The 18,344-nt window shown below is 38.3% G+C and overlaps 1 protein-coding gene across 1 annotated transcript; it reads right to left on the reverse strand.

Annotated features, from left to right (window-relative positions):
• Window positions 1–11,151: 11,151 nt before the first annotated feature.
• Window positions 11,152–12,530, reverse strand: LOC145054632 (protein BIG GRAIN 1-like B). Its single transcript, XM_079002861.1, has one exon. It carries the CDS (start codon window positions 12,340–12,342, stop codon window positions 11,221–11,223), a length of 1,122 nt encoding a protein of 373 aa, XP_078858987.1. The 5' UTR covers window positions 12,343–12,530; the 3' UTR covers window positions 11,152–11,220.
• Window positions 12,531–18,344: the final 5,814 nt, after the last annotated feature.

Here is an 18,344-nt window from a genome sequence, read left to right on the forward strand (position 1 = left end):
TATGTATGGTATGTGATATTGGGGGAAACTCGCTAAGCTTTGTTCTTATGGTTTTTCAGTTTATGTTTCACGTACTTCAGGTGCAAAAGGGAAAAGTTCGAGGTGATTGCAGTGCACACACGATATAGTTCCGCATTTCCATGATAACTCTAATAATTTGTGATATTCGATCTTTTTGGAGATTATTTTTTTGTATTGAAATAACATTTTATTAATTGAAAAATGATATTTTTTTGGCCTTATTTTTAGGACGTTACACCTTAGCATGGGCTTTTGACTTGGCTTTGGATTTCCAACCTACTGGGATCTCGGATAGCACAATTCAAGATTCTTTTTGGAAGATAGAGAATGCCAGGTTCCTTTCATTAATCCAGAAATCATATCAATATTTGGTGGTTCAGTAATGAATTTCTTCGAATGAACAGTTTTCCAAGTTGGTTTTAGAAGAACTGTTTTCTGAGATTCATTTGGAGACATTTTCTTTAACTTTCCATTCATATTTCATAGTAGAACTTTTTGAAAGATTTTTCACATATGAATTCTAAATATCCTTTCCCTTACTTGCTGATCTTGTAGGCAGATTTGATCTCGTAATCTATTTTTGTTTAAAATTTTTGCCTTCCGAGGTTGCAGTGAGTACCGGAGAAGATACTTTCCAAGGTGAATTACTTTTCTTTGGTGGTCCCAACATTAACATATTTTTCACATTTTTTTAACCGAAGTGGCATGAGTATCCGAGCTGACAGGAATGGATGGACGTTTTTAGTATTCTAATAGGAGAAAACGTATTATGATTCCTAGTTGCTAGACTAACAACAGTTTGCGACATTCTCTTGTTGGAATTTTCTTTTTCTAATGCTTTTCTGGCTTATACCTTCAGATGAACAATATCCTTCTTGTTCAACCATGGCTTGTTCTTAGAGTCAGACGTTGACTTGGAAGATTGTCCAACAATGGGTTGTTGAAACAAGGTTCTATCGAAACTAAGGTAGATTTAGAAACTACATTTGGTTTTGGAATAGATGAATCGGATGATGAGTCATCATCACATCTGATTTCTTCATCAACTTCACTATCTAGAGATACCCAGATTGAGCCATCATTTTTGGTTGGTTTATCAGATTGATGTCCAGACATCTCAGGAATGATTTCCTCAATAACACAATTGTTCAGAGGGCTTGAGTTCAAAAAATAAACTCTAGTGCCCCCTGTTCCATATTTACTTCGTGACATTGATTCAGGTCCAAGGATATCAGAGGCAAAAGTTGTGTGGAATCAGGACACGTGGTAGTGATAGGTTTGAATTCAGGAATCAGGGATTGATATCCTCTTGTGGGTTCTTGAAGGGACGACAATGGAGAGGCAGGATTATCCGAATAAGTGTGATTCGAAATGTCATCCATTAAACTTAGATTTTGAAGTTCCTTCAAATGTGTAGTAACTTGCTTTGGAAATTTGCTTTCGAGATGAGGATCTTTGGACACAAAAATTATGAGTCATCCTTTCATTCGACTCAATGATATCAACATAATTGTGCAACTTATACATTTTAGCATTAACATAAATACTATCATTAACCAAAATATTTCTTTCACTAACAGAAATAGCATACTTGTCATTCAAGATAATACATTCATCCTTATCTATTACAAGTTCTCTTTCTAATGACTCTATCTTAAGCTTGCCATCTTCAAAATATAATCTAAGTTTGATTAATTCACTGTCAACCTTCTCACTCACATCTATAGTAGACTCGTAGGCTTTTAGGATAACTGTCATATCTGATTCAATTTGAGTTAGATAAGGTTCACAATCAAATAAGTCAAAATTATTCTTAGAGATCTTGGATTTTACCTTTTGAATGATGCTTCATCCTGGTGGATCGTGTGTTGCCAAGAAGCAATAGTTAAGCTCAACATCTTCATATATATCTTCAGAACCAGATGACCAGTAATGTTCATGACACTCAGAAGTTTGCCTTGCCATAACACACATGTTTTCCCACATTTTTGATCATTCTCATCTCCAGATGACCAGTAACCATCCACATTCCGAGAGATAGTTGTAACAAATGTACTCTCACTTTTTGCTAACTCTTATGCATGATGAGAATAGTAAGAAGAATCATTCACTTTCGGTTTATGAGGTTCTGCAGCCTGACAGTCTCTTGCATAGTGGTTTCCGATACCGCATTTGTGACAGGTGATGTTGGGTTTAACTGAAGATGGATTGACTTGTGGTGTCGAAGTTGGATTCAGAAGATTTGATTAGTAATATGATGGATTTTCAGTAGGTTTAGGGTGGTTTGGTGAGGATCTTGGTATGGGGTTTGAAATCTGTTCAGAGGAGGTTTTTGATTGTTGTTCCACGATCTCTTATATTTCATGGATAACAAGGCGAATTCCTTTTGGAAACACAGTTCAACATCTATAGCTTCAGGATCAAAGTTTTCTTCAAACAGAGGAGATGGAATAGGTGGAGTGGGTGGAATAGTCGAAATAGCTCTGAAAGGATCTGAAATAATAGGGTTCGAAGGAGATAGGTGCATTGAACTGACAAGAGCAAGAGGACGGCCAAAGAGTTCTGTTAAGGTTTCAGCAAGATTAGACTAAGGACCTTGTAGTTTGTCAAAGAGTTGACAAAGCTTCAACTTCTTTCGAGATCCATTACTCTGAAGACAAGACTTAACATTACCCATCCTTTTTTGAGGCTATTGATGATTTCAGGTTGTATTCAAGTGGAGTTTGGACAACACCATGCACCATCATGTTGTTCACTACGATTCTGTACGGATTTGAAGCTGAGGCTACAGATTCTCCAGGAGTTGTAATGAATGTATCGAAATTATTCACCACTGAGATCGGACACTTATCATTCATGTTTATGAACCTTTAAACAGATCTTGAAGAGTGTCATGTATCTCCTTGGCTGATTTTCACTACTTGATGTACTCAAAGAGAGATGGTGAAACACCAAACACCACTTCAGAAAAGGCGATTTGATCGTCATGGAGCTTCTCGATGTCGTTGGTTATTAGAGGCACAAGTCAGAGCTCTTCTTGACCTATAAGTGTAGTTGCAATGAATCTAACCATCGGCCTAATCGGGACATGAGGACCTTCAATCACATATCTCCATATCTCTTCACCGTTTTCTTTTCCAACCAAGAATCTCTCTATTCTAACTTTCCAATGATCATACTCTTCCACAACCAGAAATGGGGCTTTAGAGGGGCAATCCATGCTGTTTGTGATTTGCATTGAATACAATTTTTGTTGAGATTGATTAGGAATAGTCATTTTTGTGTGATATTTTGAGCAAAAGTGGTATATAAAAGAAATTTTATCACTACTAGAAAACTGCCCTTTAACGACACGCTGTGATTTACGATACACATTTTTTATGTGACCTAAAAATAACGTCCATTTATAAAAAATGAAGGATAGAGGACACACATTTCTGTGTGCCCTAAAATTCATGTCCAATAAAAAAATTAAAAACACAAAGGGCACCTATGTTAAAATAAGTTTCATGTAGAGATGTCACTTTATATTTTATGAAACGTGCGTTTTGTTCTTTGTTGGGGGGGAATGAAAATCCCAAAAGTTTGAAAGGCCGCCATTTTATCCTTTACCTTATTTCCATCGTTCTTCTCTCCCAATCAATACCCAAAAACCCTAATATCATCACCACTCCTCGCCAACCATTGCCGGCTACCGCAGGCCGTGTCCTCGGGCGACCAATGGAAGATGTTCGCGCAACCTACACAATCGGTAAAGAGCTAGGACACGACCAATTTGGCGTTACATATCTTGTCACTCATAAAACCTCACACCAACAGTTTGCTTACAAGTCAATCGCGATGCAAAAGCTGATTAACAAGGATGACATCGACGATGTACGTCTGGAGGTCCATATCATGCATCACCTCACTGGACACCGTAACATTGTCGAGCTCCATGACGCCTACGAGGATCGACACTCTGTTAACCTAATCATGGAGTTGTGTGTCGACGGGGAGCTATTTGATCGGAGTATACCTTATGATTTTCTGTTTCTCTGTCCCAAATAAAATCTTGATTTTGAACGTCTCTCTCTCACACACACAAAAACACATTCCTTTTTTCGGTGCTGGGTTTCATGTTCTTTCTTTCTCTCTCCATAATTTTCTTAAATCCTCCGCAATCTCACGTCTTTTTCACCAAATTCTTCTCTTTACAACAAAAACCATATTAATAACACCCTCTGTTATCTTCATCACCGTGAATTCACCCTAATTGCCAGCTAAAAGACTAGGGTTTTCGCTTTTGCTATAGAAGAAAGGAATCTGGGAACTTCAGAGTTGCGAGGTTGATGAGGAATAAAGTTACCAAAGAGCTTGATGCTATGAAATATATATAAAGAGAACACAAGGTATATACGATTTTCCCCATATCTATAGTCTTAATTTTACTCAATTTTAATGTTATCTTATTCCAAATAAAAGGCTAGATACGCATGATCTCATTTAGGAAATGGGATTTCAAATAGTTCATGAGAGTTCCCCAAATACCAGGCTATGGCAACATGAACAAATCCGTTCCTACCCTTGTAACATCCGGATTTTTAGGGACAGTATTGTGTATTTAAGGAGGGACTCGACGAGTTGAGGGACCAACTCGCCGAGTCGAGTCGAGTTGCTCATGTGGATTTAATGAATGGACTCGACGAGTCAGAGGAAAGACTTGTCGAGTAGGTGCTGGGTAGAGAAACCCTAATTTCCTGGGTTTGGGACCTACTTAAATGCATTTATAGCCTCATTTGCGGCTACCTTCCCCTGAGAGAAAACCCTAATTTCTTTTGGAGCTAGAGAGTGAGAGAGAATCTCATATTGTGATTCTTGGTGCATTTTTATGAAGAAGGATGAAGAGCTTCATGATGGGGAACAACGGAAGGCAGTGGATCTGTGGTATTGAGTGTTTCAGCTGCTAAGAGAAGGTACAAAGTCCTCATCTTGTTCATTCCTTATACTAGATCTCATTTTGGGAGTTTTAGGGCTTTGCCTCCATTCTTTTGAATCTATGAGTCGAATGAGACTTGGTTGTGGTTGGAAACCTCAGATCTGGACCTCCTAAGGTCCTTAGAGTCTAGATGTATCAGTTTTAGTGGTCCAAATGAGGGTTGATGAGCAAAAACCTTCATGAAGAGCATGTATTGGCATTTTGAAGCAATAGCATCATGTATGAATGTAAAGATCGAAGCTTTATGTATTTATTGAGACTTGGGATGATAGATCTATAGTTTGGAGGGGTAAAATGGTATTTTACCCACTTTAAAGAGTTAGAAAGAAAAAGAACCGCCTTCGATAGAGTTATAGCCTCGAGTGGCTAATATGTGTTTTATGTGGTATTTTGGGGAACTCACTAAGCATTTATGCTTACAGTTGTTGTGTCATGTGTCATCAGTTCCATGTGTGTGAAAAAACCACGTAACGCATGAAACTGATGAGTAGTAGACGACAGAGGTTGAGGGTGAAGCAAATTCCGTATTCGCTTGAAGAAAAAGCGAACTTCATGACTTGAAACTGGGCCGAGATAGCTAGTGTGGGAAGGAAGTCAGTGCGACATGTTGAGGTGTGCAATGGTTAACCCTTGGAGTTTCAACTGCTAGGTCGGGAGATGACGTGGTGCTCAGTGTTGAAAGGGATTTGGAGAAGGGAGCTGGGGTTTGATTGCAGTTCAGTGGATGAGTCCCTGGTGTAATGTAATCCTTCCATTCCTTGGTGTATGACCTGGATTGTTATTCATGTCTGGGACGAGTGATCGGTAGCCAGTTTTGGGCATGGACTTGTTTTATTGGTCCCCACTAGAGAATCAGAGGGGCAGTGAGCTGTAGGGGTTTGTTATTCGAGGAGCGAATAATGTGGTGACGTTTGAAGATGGCGGTTTGGTTGGGTGTCAGGCTACTAGAGTTCCAGATTCTTGATAGTCAGAAGGGGTAGCATAGTGACAGATGGGTATGTCCTCGTTCCAGGGAGGAGTTCCTGTTTGGATTCAGGTGTCCAGAAAGGAAAAGAGTTGTGTGGTATGAGACCCCTTTCGATGGAGCTGTTTGGTTATTGGATAAGATCTATATGTTGTGAAGGAGAGATATCGAGGGCGAAATCTAATTTAAGTGGGGGAAAATTGCAACATCCAGATTTTCAGGGACATTATTGAGTATGTTAATCTTGAGATTTAAGGAGGGACTCGACGATTTGAGGGACCAACTCACCGAGTCGAGTCGAGTTACTCACGTGGATTTAATGAATGGACTCGACGAGTCAGAGGAGGGACTCGCCGAGTAGGTGTTGGGTAGAGAAACCCTAATTTCTTGGGTTTGGGACCTATTTAAAGGCATTTATAGCCTTATTTGCGGCTACCTTCCCTTGAGAGAAAACCCTAATTTCTTTTGGAGCTAGAGAGTGAGAGAGAAGCTCATATTGTGATTCTTGGTGCATTTCTATGAAAAAGGATGAAGAGCTTCATGATGGGGAATAAAGGAAGGCAGTGGATCTGTGGTATTGAGTGTTTCAGCTGCTAAGAGAAGGTACAAAGTCCTCATCTTGTTCATTCCTTGTACTAGATCTCATTTTGGGAGTTTTAGGGCTTTGCCTCCATTCTTTTGAATCTATGAGTCGAATGAGACCTGGTTGTGGTTGGAAACCTCAAATCTGGACCTCCTAAGGTCCTTAGAGTCTAGATGTCTCAGCTTTAGTGGTCCAAATGAGGGTTGATGAGCAAAAACCTTCATGAAGAGCATGTATTGGCATTTTGAAGCAATAGCATCATGTATGAATGTAAAGATCGAAGCTTTACGTATTTATTGAGCCTTGGGATGATAGATCTATAGTTTAGAGCGATATATCTGTTTGAAATTGTCTGAATGAGAAATCATATCAAAGGGAATCGGTACCCTATTTAAGCATCTTATTCCCTAAGTCAAGGGGGGGAGGGTCAACCCTAATTCTGGGACTTGGTACCCTATTTAAGCATCTTATTCCCTTCCTTAGGTTTAATTACAACCTCTCTCATCCAGAACCCCAAAACCCTAGCCACCCAACTTCATTATTGGAGATTTTACTAAAGATTAAGGTACATTGGAGTGGATCTTGAAGGTTTGGAAGAAAGGAGCAAGGAAGGAAGTGTAGATCCAGCCTTCACATCGATTTGGCAACTGTTAGAAGGTAAAAAGTCTGGACCTTGAGCTTTCAATTGATAGATCCCCTTTCTAGCTTGCTTTTGGTCACATTTTGATCATTTCCAAGGTTAATTAGAGTATTAAGCCTTTGCGGATGGAATGGACACAGATTTGGACACTCTTGAACTTTAGAAGCTCAAAGTTGTTGGCTTTATCCAGCTAAGGTCCCATTTCATGACCTAGGTTTTCTTTGAAGCTTGGATTAAGTGTTTTAGCCCCATAACACCTTGCATGCATGTAAAGTTAGCAACTTTACGTGCAATGCTAGCATAAGGAGTCCAGATCTATGAGTTGGAGTTGTTGGGATGGACTGTAATTGACAAAATAGAAATGTCACATGATGGACTCGGCGAGTCACTTCATGGACTCGACGAGTCGGGCCGCAAACCCAAACCATTCTGTTTATGAGTCGGATCAGTGAGTGGGGTTAGAGAAGGACTCAGCCAGTCTGTGTCCATAATAGACATGAAGATCATGGTACTCGACGAGTTCAAGGATGAACTTGGCGAGTCCAAGGCAATCTCCTTAGCTTATGAAGATGGACTCGACGAGTTGAAGAACAATTCGATGAGTCGGTTGAAGATGGTCCTGAATGTTTGGTTGAAGGAGAACCCATCGAGTTGTTGCTAGACTCGATGAGTAGAGTCGAGGTTGTTTGGGATTTAAGGAGCATGGACTCGGAGAGTTGGTAGAACAACTCGGCGAGTCGAGTCAAGTGGAAGTTGACTTTGACCGTGATTTTGACCTTGAGAAGGACCTTGACCAGAGGAGCAGCAGTTCGGGAATTGTTGGATAGCAGCTAGAGGGTTATCAGCAGAGTTCAGCAGTGCAGGTGAGTTTCCCTTTGTGTGAATGGGTCTACGACCACAATGCCGGCCCATGTAGTTATGAGTAGGAAGACCCGGGGGTTAGCCCTAGGCACTATTTTCTAGTATGACATGCAGGACCAAGGTCCAATGTCGGGCGGGTGCCCAAGGAATGGTTTGCATGATAGAGTATACTTGATGTCTGTGTGATACTTGTATGTGCCTGGTAGGGGGTGAGTGTGGGCGAGGTCCTGTATCTCACTATTAGAAGAGTATGGATGGGGTTCCATATCTCATCAGTAGCCGAGCAGGGGCGAGGCCCGAGTTAGGAATGGAGTGAGTGTGGGTTGGGCCCGTATCTCACTATCAGCAAGAGTGTGGACGGGGTTCCATGACTCGTCAGTAGCAGGACAGGGGTGGGGCCCAAGACAGGTGAGGCCTTAGTACAAGAACGCAATAGAGTAGTTATGGTTTATGCGTTATGCGATATGTTATATGTTTGTATATGTTTAGCGGGCGGGGCCCAAAGACAGACGGGGCCTAAGAGAAGCAGATATGTACATCGAGCGGGGCTCAAAGCCAGGTGGGGCCTGTTGTAGCGGGCGAGGCCTGAGGTAGTAGGTGAGGCCCACTATTACCATTATGCAGTTATGTGTATGGTATGTGGTAGGTTGGGGAACTTACTAAGCTTTGTGCTTACAATTTTCAGTTTTGGTTTCAGGTACTTCCGGTAGCGGAGGGAAGAGCTCGGGATGATCGCATGGCACACACCATAGTTAGTCAGCATGGGATGTTTTACTCTGATAATAAGAGCATTTTTTGAATTAACACTCTGGTTTTATGTTATGGATTGGCAATTGTGGTTTAAGTAACGTTTTAAAAATGAAAATTTTAGTCGTGATTTTTGGGTCGTTACAAGTTGGTATCAGAGCCTTGGTTTGAGGGATTCGGACATGTTTTCAGGTGTGTCTGAACTCAAACTAAGGGATTGGTATAGAAATTTTCAAAAGGAAAATCAATTTTCGTAAAGATGAATTCTTTTGTTGAGAAAAGAAAAGAGTTTTAGAAAAAGCGGAAAGAACTTTGAGAAAGAAAAGAACTTTGAAAAGAGAAAAGGGTGTGGTGGACCTAGTAAGAGGCTTTTCGAATTCAATCCAAAATCCATAAAGGTCTGAACTAACACATTACTGATATACCCTTAAGCTCCAAAACACCAACTGAACTTCCAGATCACCTAATCTATAATACCCACATCCAAAAAGGAGTGTAAATCTCTCTTTCCTCAAGGCCCAAGCCTTATGATAACTGATTTTCGGGTCACGGCCCCGAATAATGAAACGATTTGAAGCCGGGTGTTACATGTGGACTTGGTAAGAGGTATGTGGACCTAGTAAGAGGCTAAACTTGTTGTATCAAACGCTCTTAAGGAACCGAATAAAAGACAACCTCTTACTAAACCTAGTGAAAATAATAAATCAAACATGCCCTTAATAATTTTACATCTAACCTTAAAAGTTAATCTCTTAATATTTTAGATCCAAATCCAATCAATTAGGTTAAATGAAAGGTCACACCTAAGTTTCTAAAATTAGTACCCTTCCACCTACCACTTTTTTATTTATCTTAAGTTAGACTTTCTAATACTCTATCCTCTTCCTCTTATTCCCTTACATATCAAAGTTTCTCACATATAAGTCTACATCCATTAATTTATTCAACTGTCATTACTTGATTTCAACCTTAAAGATCTTTAGTTTTTTTTCAATTTATTTCTTTTAGAAATTCACATAAGGATCAAACACTAATCACATAATAAGTTTGTACTTTATGAATTGAATTAATAAATAAACTAATCATCATCAAAGTATCCATTGTTCAAAGAATCCAATATTCATGTCCATGTGCTTAGTTTAGCAGTAAAATGTAATAATCCTTTAAGAATGTATGATGTTCAAACATGAGTATTTCATTCCTTGCTCTAGGAATGGCTGATGTCGACGGTGGTCTTTACTGTTTACCTAAATATTCAATATTGATGAGATACATATATATGTTTTGGGATATAAAAAACATAAAAGTAACTTTGTACTTTATAGGATGGTGGATTTGATTTGACAATTTAAAGATATATAATGTTAAAAAGTATGAAGTAAAGAATGGGACATGGAAAAACAAAAGAAAGAGTTGATTAATGTGTGTGTGTGTGTTATATATATTGATGCACCATGAGTGCAAAAGTTTGGAAAATCTACTTTAGAATTGATTAGGTGCAAAAGTAGAGTTTGCATGTGCGCCATCATGCACCCTTATGCTTTATTTTGACTTGTGCAAGATTCTTCATTGGACCCTTGTCCTTAATTCCAAAATAAATGGACCTTTTCTCCCATATGTATTGTGTATTAATATTCTCAATCTTAAAAGTTAAATCCTTTTCAAATAAAGTTCAATATTACTTTGTACATTTCAAAATACCCCTTTTTATCATCCATCCATCCACCAACCGTCACCACCCTCCACAAAATAAAGATCTTTTTACACGCTTAAAAAAAATATTCAGTATAAGAAAATTTATCTGTCAATACGATCTGAATGGTTGTCTAGTTCCGTTAAAGTTGACGGATTAGGATGCTCAGTGGAGAATATACATTTTCAGTCAAGTTAGAAGCCGTTATAGTTGGACGACTCTTAAAAGAAGTTGCTTAATATGTGTAGGTTGTTATGGTCATAGTCGAATGATATTTATATCTATTACTTTTAATTATAACTTTAACTTATGAAAAACAAAATTTCGATTTCCATATTAAAGTTGGTATACATATCATATAACTTCATATTTTTATAAAATTTATGGTGGATATATAGTAATAAACAATTGTTGCTTAAAATCAAGATCAACCATTAGGTTAACCTATAAAAGTAATTATTATGGTTGTAATTAAATAATGGATAAACAATAAAAATACGAACATAATTTTCAATATTAGTTTACACGTCCTCTATATTCATTCGACACGTAAATAGTAATTATATATTTAAAATAATTTGGCGCACGGGGTAATTATTTTACCCTAGAACTTTTGACGCCATGGAAGCACAAAAAAAAAAAACTCAAAATCAAGGCCAAAAGATAAAGAAAATCACACAACAAACGATTTTTATTTATGAAATTTGAAAATGGAAGATCAAAAAAGTAACATTTAGATCCTAATTTTTCTTAAATCTGTGGTTTCAAACACTGGAAGTTCTTGTCCATAAGCACAAGTTCCTACACCACCAGCAATCTCGAGTTCAAACAGATCATCTTCGTCTTCATCGTCATCTTCAACGTTAACCACGAAGTTTTTGTAATTGTTCATGTAATTCTTCTCTGTGAACCATCGTCTCTGATCATACTTTGGGAATGGCATTAACTTTGGATCATGGTGATCGATAGATTTTCTATCGAGAATCACGGTGTCGTTTTCAGGAAAGAATCGAACTGACCTTTTTATGCCGGCATTATTATGCTGTTTTTTGCTTATACATGACCTAGAAAACGAAGAGCAGGTAGTTGTTGTATCCTGTTTAATGGAACGTGATTTCTTCAAGGTCCTGAAATTCTGCATTGTTTCTTCGATTTTGGATTTCTTTGAAGAAGACGAAGAAGAAGAAGAAGAAGCGAAGAGTGAGTAGAGAAATGTCGAAATCCTTTTCCCTGGTGAGATCGGTTGCTTCACCTTTTTCAGATCGCCATAGATCTTCATAGCTCTTAGCTTCGTTAACTTCATGAATTTCCCTTCACGTTTTGTGGAAATCGTCGGTTTTTGAGAATCATCGAGAAAAACTGCCTCCGCTGTTTTTCGAGATATCGTGAAGGAGTTCGGCAACGATCTGTAAGTTGACGGAGTCTCTGGTTCCGACGACGCCGATGAAGTTGTAAACGTCGTCGTACTTGAATCCGAACTGAAATTTCTACAACTCTTCCGTGAAACATAACTGCTACGTTTATCATTGTTGTTGTAAGTCTCCATCCATTGATCGATCATCATCGCTCTTCTGAGACTCGGAATCTGTACTTCTTCTCCGTTTATCAAATGCGTTTGTGGAAAACGAATTTTGTTGCTCCGTTTTGGCTCAGAAGCGAAAAATATAAGCTCATGATCATCAACCTGTTGATTTTGCTGCATCTGGTGTAAGTTATCATCGTGTAATCCTCCGACGACGTCGTTTGTTTCGTCGATGGAACGGAGAATGGAGTCGAGGAGTGAGGATGAGAACGACGGAGTTTTCCTCCGATGCGGTGGCGGTTGATACCTGGGACTCCTCTCCGCCATAATCATCTGCTAATTTAACAGGTTTTGCTCCGTTGCTTTGATGATTGGACGTAATAAAGTTGGCAAAAACACAAATGAGAAAGAAGATTTGATGAACAAGTGAATCGAAGAAAAGAGAGAAAAAGAGAGAGATGATTGATGCTTTAATGGTGGGTAAAAGAGAGAGAAAAGCCAAATAGCGCGGCTTCGATTTTGGGGTGAGTGAGAGAGGGAGGGAAATATATAGTGAAGTCGAGAGTGCAGACAATTACTGACGTGGGGTGGGGGGTGATTTCTGGGCAACATAAAAATTCAAAATTGTTGAGACAAAAACTGCTGTCACCATTTAAAGAATCTCCTGTTTTGCTTATTCTTTATTTATTGTTTTCTTTTTTAGAACAAAATTGTACTTCTTCCTTACAAAGTACATGGAGTAATTCATGCCTCTAACTCAAAAAATTATAAAACTTAATCTATTTTAGGATGGTAACGAAGTTTTAATCTAATTAGAAAAACACAATTAATTTTGTTTTTTTGTGCTTGGTCTGTGTGGAAGTTTCACAATTAGTTGGTGTTTGGTGAAGAAATCCTTTATTTGATAGTATTGTAGATTTATTGCCTCACCGGTTAGTGAATGGAAACTCTAATGCTAAAGCCTAAAGGTAAGTGGATCAACTCGATCCAAAATCCTATTTTAGTTATTTCTTTGTAATTGTTTTTTTTCTAGTATTTGGCTAGCATTGTTTATATAATATCTTAGTTGTTGAAACAAAATATCATTACAGTTATAAAATATTAAATTATATCATCACTGCTATCACTTTTTGTAGTAGGTTAAGCTTTTTTTTGGGAAAAAATGCTTACAAATTAGTAGTAGAATAGGTAACAAAATTTCAATTTTGTTTAAAAAACATCATTCAAGTTATTAAATTGTTCAAAAAAGCCATTTTTTAACGTTGACTATAGACTTTTTTGCTCACTTAGATCTCTCTCTCTCTCTCTCTCTCTCTCTCTCTCACATTTGCATGTCCGTTTTAGCCTACACACTTTTGCTAATCGGCACATATTAGTTGTCGTTTCGCTCGGTACTAGCAAAGAAAACGTAAATAACACAATTGTCCTTTTAGTCGAGGGCAATCAACATTAAGTGTGTTGTAACATCCCAAAAATCAAGGAAAATTTTTCATTTTTAAAATCCAACCACAAATCATAATTGTTTACAAAGTATTGTTTCCAAATGCAACAATCATGGATCACAATATCCCAAAATCTAATATCATAAAATTAGAAAGGGTGTGCACGATTACACCTTTGCTTTTCCCTGGTCATCTGAAGTACCTGAAACATAAAACTTAAACTGTAAGCCAAAGCTTAATGAGTTCCCCCAAATACCACACAACAAAACATATGCAAAACACATATTGAGTCCACAACCTTCTGGTTGGATACCCCTGACCCACAACCTTCTGGATGGATTGCCCTAGCCCACAACCTTTCGGTTGGATTGCCTAATACATATTGGGTCCACAACCTCTTAATTGGTTTACCCCTGGCCCACAACATTCCGGTTGGAATGCCTTGGCCCACAACATTTCAGTTACATAAGTCAGGTTTGTTGATTGACAGCACAAAGTAGTACAATCTCAACTCAACCACACTATGTCGACATATATAACAAATAAAACACATAACCATAACCAAATAATCATGTAGATCTTAACAGGTCACTATAGCATAACAATATTCCAAATCAAAATACACAATCTAGTGGGTTGACATTGGTGCCTCCGACCTACAAGTACAGTGAGGAAAACTAACCGCATAGTGTGAAGAGATAGCATAAAAGAACAATGCTCCAAGTATCAACCCTAATGGTCACCTATATAGAAAATAGTGACCTAGACTTGATTAACAACTCAAAATACCTAAAATATCCCTAGGTCAAACTTGGTCAAAATCATGGTCAAGGTCAACGGTCAAAACATCAACCGAGCCAACTCTAAGTACGCTCAGCATACTTAGCTACACCCAACGTAGTATGCTTCTTGACCAGATTACGGGGTCTTAACCACGTATGCACAATGTACCATCAAGTACGCCCTGGTGTATATATAAAGGGTTAAAATGTAAAATACCTGGAAATCGAGGTGTTACAGGTGCCCATTGATACCCATAGTTTTTGGAAATATTACCACATCTTAGCAAACTTTTACTTTATGTCTTTTCATCTACTGATTCTCTTGAAGGAGTCAATTGTTGATTATGGCCGATCATTTTTCGACTTTCTTTCGTGGTTTGAGATTGAGGGATTTCATAAGCTGGTGGTGGATACCTGAGAAAACCACTTTAAAAAAAAGCTTTAAAATCTTAAAAGTTATATGTAATTGGAATTCAAGTAATCAGACTAAGGCTACTAAGTTACGGTCGGAGCATCTAGATCATTTGGTCAATATTGATGTTATGATTGATAATGGCATGTGAACTAAAGATGATTTGAAAGTTCAAATTGATTCTTTGAGAGTCATCGGTGAACTTGATCATATTGAGGCAAAAGATTTAGCTAGGAAAGCCAAGTTCAAGTGGGCTATTGAAGCTTATGAGAATTAGAAGTTCTTTCATGGATGTTAAAAAAGAAGGGAATTTAACTTGCAATAAAGGGCGTTTTACAAAACAGGTATTTGATTGAAGACCCTTCCTTGGTTAAAATTAAATTCTTTGAACATTTTTCGTCTCGGTTTGCCTATATGGATGGTTCTTTCCTACTCTTGGGATGGATTTCCCTAATTGGTTGTTGCATGAGCATAGTACGTTCCTAGAAGGTCCTTTTTCCTAGGAGAAAATTAAGCGAGCTACTTGGGGTTGTGGTGGTGATCAAGACCCAAGGCCTGATAGTTTTATCTTTGAGTTTTTTAAAACTTTTTGGTTAACCATTGAACTTGATGTAGTACATGTAACACCCTGACTCTCAGGTACAAACTTTCAGTCTTATATTTCCATTGAAAAAGGTCGAATCGACGAGTTGGATGCCCTGACTCGTCGAGTAGACACGGTTTTGGTCGCGGGTCTTAAGTGACTGACTCGACGAGTTGGAGCTGGGGGATGAAACCCTAATTTCTGAGGTTCTGCACCCTATTTATAGGATCCTTTGCCCCCCTTAGCCTCCCCTTACAGCCCTTGTGAGTCCAAAAACCCTAAATCACTGTTTTCTCTCTATACTTGTGTGTTTAAGCTTGGAAGGTGGATCATGGTGAGAGGAGCTTGAAGATCAAAAAGCTTTGAGCAAGGAACAATTGGGGATTTGAAGTCTACCCCAGTTTAGCATCATTTGAAGGTATCAAGTCGTTACCTTGATCTCCTTCTAGTTAGATCCTTCTATATTTGAGTTTTGGGGCCATTTTAGCATGTTAGTGTTTCATTTCGGGTGATGAACCAAGATCTGAGGTTGCAACTTCAGATCTAGGCTCATCTTGGTCCTTATAATCATAAAGTTTCAGCCTTTAGCATGATAGTGCATTTCCCTTGCCTAGAATCTCTTCTTTAGCTTGATTTGGTTCATTATCACCTTGTATGTACGTAAAGTTTGCACCTTTACGTAAGAAGTATGCCTTAGGAGCCTAGATCTACATTATAGAGCCTTGGAATGGCCTAAAAAGCATCTGAATGGATAAAGGACTGAAGGGACTTGACGAGTTGCATGGTCAACTCGGCAAGTCCGATGAAGATTGTCGTGAAAGGATTTATGCATGGGCTCGACGAGTCGGTTAGGGTTTCCCCGACTTCTGGACACGCATAGACTCGACGAGTTGGTCGAAAAGTCAGCGAGTCAGTGAGGGTTTCTATGACCTTCTGAATTCTTAAGGAACTCGACGAGTTGCTAGCTGCACTCGACGAGTTAGGTCAACATGGACTGTTGACTTGGACAGTTGACTTTGACTTGGACCAAGGGTTGACCAGTTTGACCTTTGGAGGTATTTTAGTAATTTAGGGATTAATGGAAGGAAGTCACCGGTGATTGTAGGTGTTGGATTAGGAGCTGCAATTGGAGGAGTCTGATTTATCGATTCGAGCTACTTGAGAGGTGAGTTCTCCTCACTATATCAACAGGGTCTACGACACCAAGGCCGACCCTTTATGATTTACATCATGGTTTAGGATGGTTGCTATGCTAGTAATCTGTTAGATTGATATCCTGGTTGTAGGATGGTTGCTATATTAGAGATGGGTTAGATCGGTATCCTAGTTATAGGATGGTTACCATGATAGCGATATGTTAGATCTGTATGACTATATGTTATTGCATTCTAGGCTATGATATTTATGTGCACATGTTTGTTGGTTTGGGGTAAGGATTGAGGCAGGTCGTGTTGTGTGCAGTAGGCCAAGACACCTTGGGCGGACCGGGTAGACTGCAGGCCCGAGTCGGGCAAATCTAGTCAGGCCGAAGGCTCAACGAGTGGTCCGGATAGGCTGAATGCCCCGAGGAGGGTGGTCCAGACGTGCCAAGGGCTCAGAGAGCGGTCTAGAAAGATTGAGGACTGGAATTTGGTCTAGTCAGACTGATGGCTCATTATGCATGTTGTATTGTTTGCTTATATGTTTATATGATATGGTTATATATGTATGGCGTTGGTATTTTGGGGGTAACTCACAAAGCCTTCGAGCTTACATTTATTGATTATTATTTCACGTACTTCTGATGATCGCGGGAATGCGAAGGCGTGATCGTACAACTACTCACACTTTATGATTTTATGTTTTGATTCTGGGATACTCTGATAGTATACTATCTTGAAAACAAGTTTTGTAATAACCATGGATTTTGAAATGTTTTAAAAAGTTTAAATTTGGCATGATTATGGATGTTACAGTACGTTTTGTACATGAGTTTTTTTTATTCGACCTATATGTCGAAAGGTTGTAATCCTTCTTCCATTGCCTTAATTCCTAAGGTCAACGAAGCGAAATTTGTTACATTTTTAAGACCAATTATTTTAATTAGTTGCTAATATAAAATTATTGGTAAGCTTTTAGCTAATCGATTAAGCTTAGTTATTATGATTTGTGTTAGTAGGGAGCAATATGCATTTATTAAAGGTATAAACATTCTTAGTGAGGTACTTATGTTGAATAAGGGGATGAATTTGTACTTAAAACGTGAAAAACAACTTCTTGTGTTTAAAGTTGACTTCAAGAACGCCTATGCCTAGTTACATTGGGATTTCCTTGATGTAATAATGAAGAAAATGTGATTTGGTTATAAATTGAGGCGATGGTTTTAAGAAAATTTAGCGCTAATCCTAGGAAGGAGTTTAAGTGGTCGGTATGCTATTTAAAAAGAACTTCAAATATAGCCTTATGTTTCTAAAGGCAAAAGGTTGTCCCAAAAGGCTTCATTGATGCTGAAATGAGAGGGGGTTGTGTATATTTTTGGGAAAATCACAAAATGTTATGTGTTCACAATTAAAGAACAACCATAAGTTGGATGTCAATATTACAAAAGAGTGTTGTTCTTTCAACAACCAAAGTGGAGTATATGGCTATAGTAGACACTAGCAATGAGCTTATTTGGTTGAATAACTCTCAATTAGATTTAGGCATGAAATAAGAAGATTGTGTCCTATATTGTGGCAACCAAAGCACTCTTCACCCAACGAAGAATTTGATGTCTCCTAAAAGAACCAAACAAATCAAGATGAAGTATTACTTTATCCAAGAATTAATAAGGAATGATACTATGAATCTGAAAAAGATCCTAGGTACAGAGATTCTAGTAAATATGTTTACCAATGCAATGGCGATAAAAAAGTTGAAGTTATGTATGGCTTCGACTCGCCTCTCGAAGAATGTTGGATAAAAAAGTTGAGGTTATATATATATATATATATATATATATATATATATATATATAGAGAGAGAGAGAGAGAGAGAGAGTTAGGTTATTTTGTTTTCACTATCTATTGTGTGCATGTATGACTGATTCTGGACCAATCATTTTAGTTATTTTACGAAAGTAATTAATGCATATTACA

This window comes from Lactuca serriola, chromosome 5 (genome assembly GCF_051521515.1).
Source record: "Lactuca serriola cultivar US96UC23 chromosome 5, Lser_US96UC23_V15, whole genome shotgun sequence".
Taxonomy (NCBI): domain Eukaryota; kingdom Viridiplantae; phylum Streptophyta; class Magnoliopsida; order Asterales; family Asteraceae; genus Lactuca; species Lactuca serriola.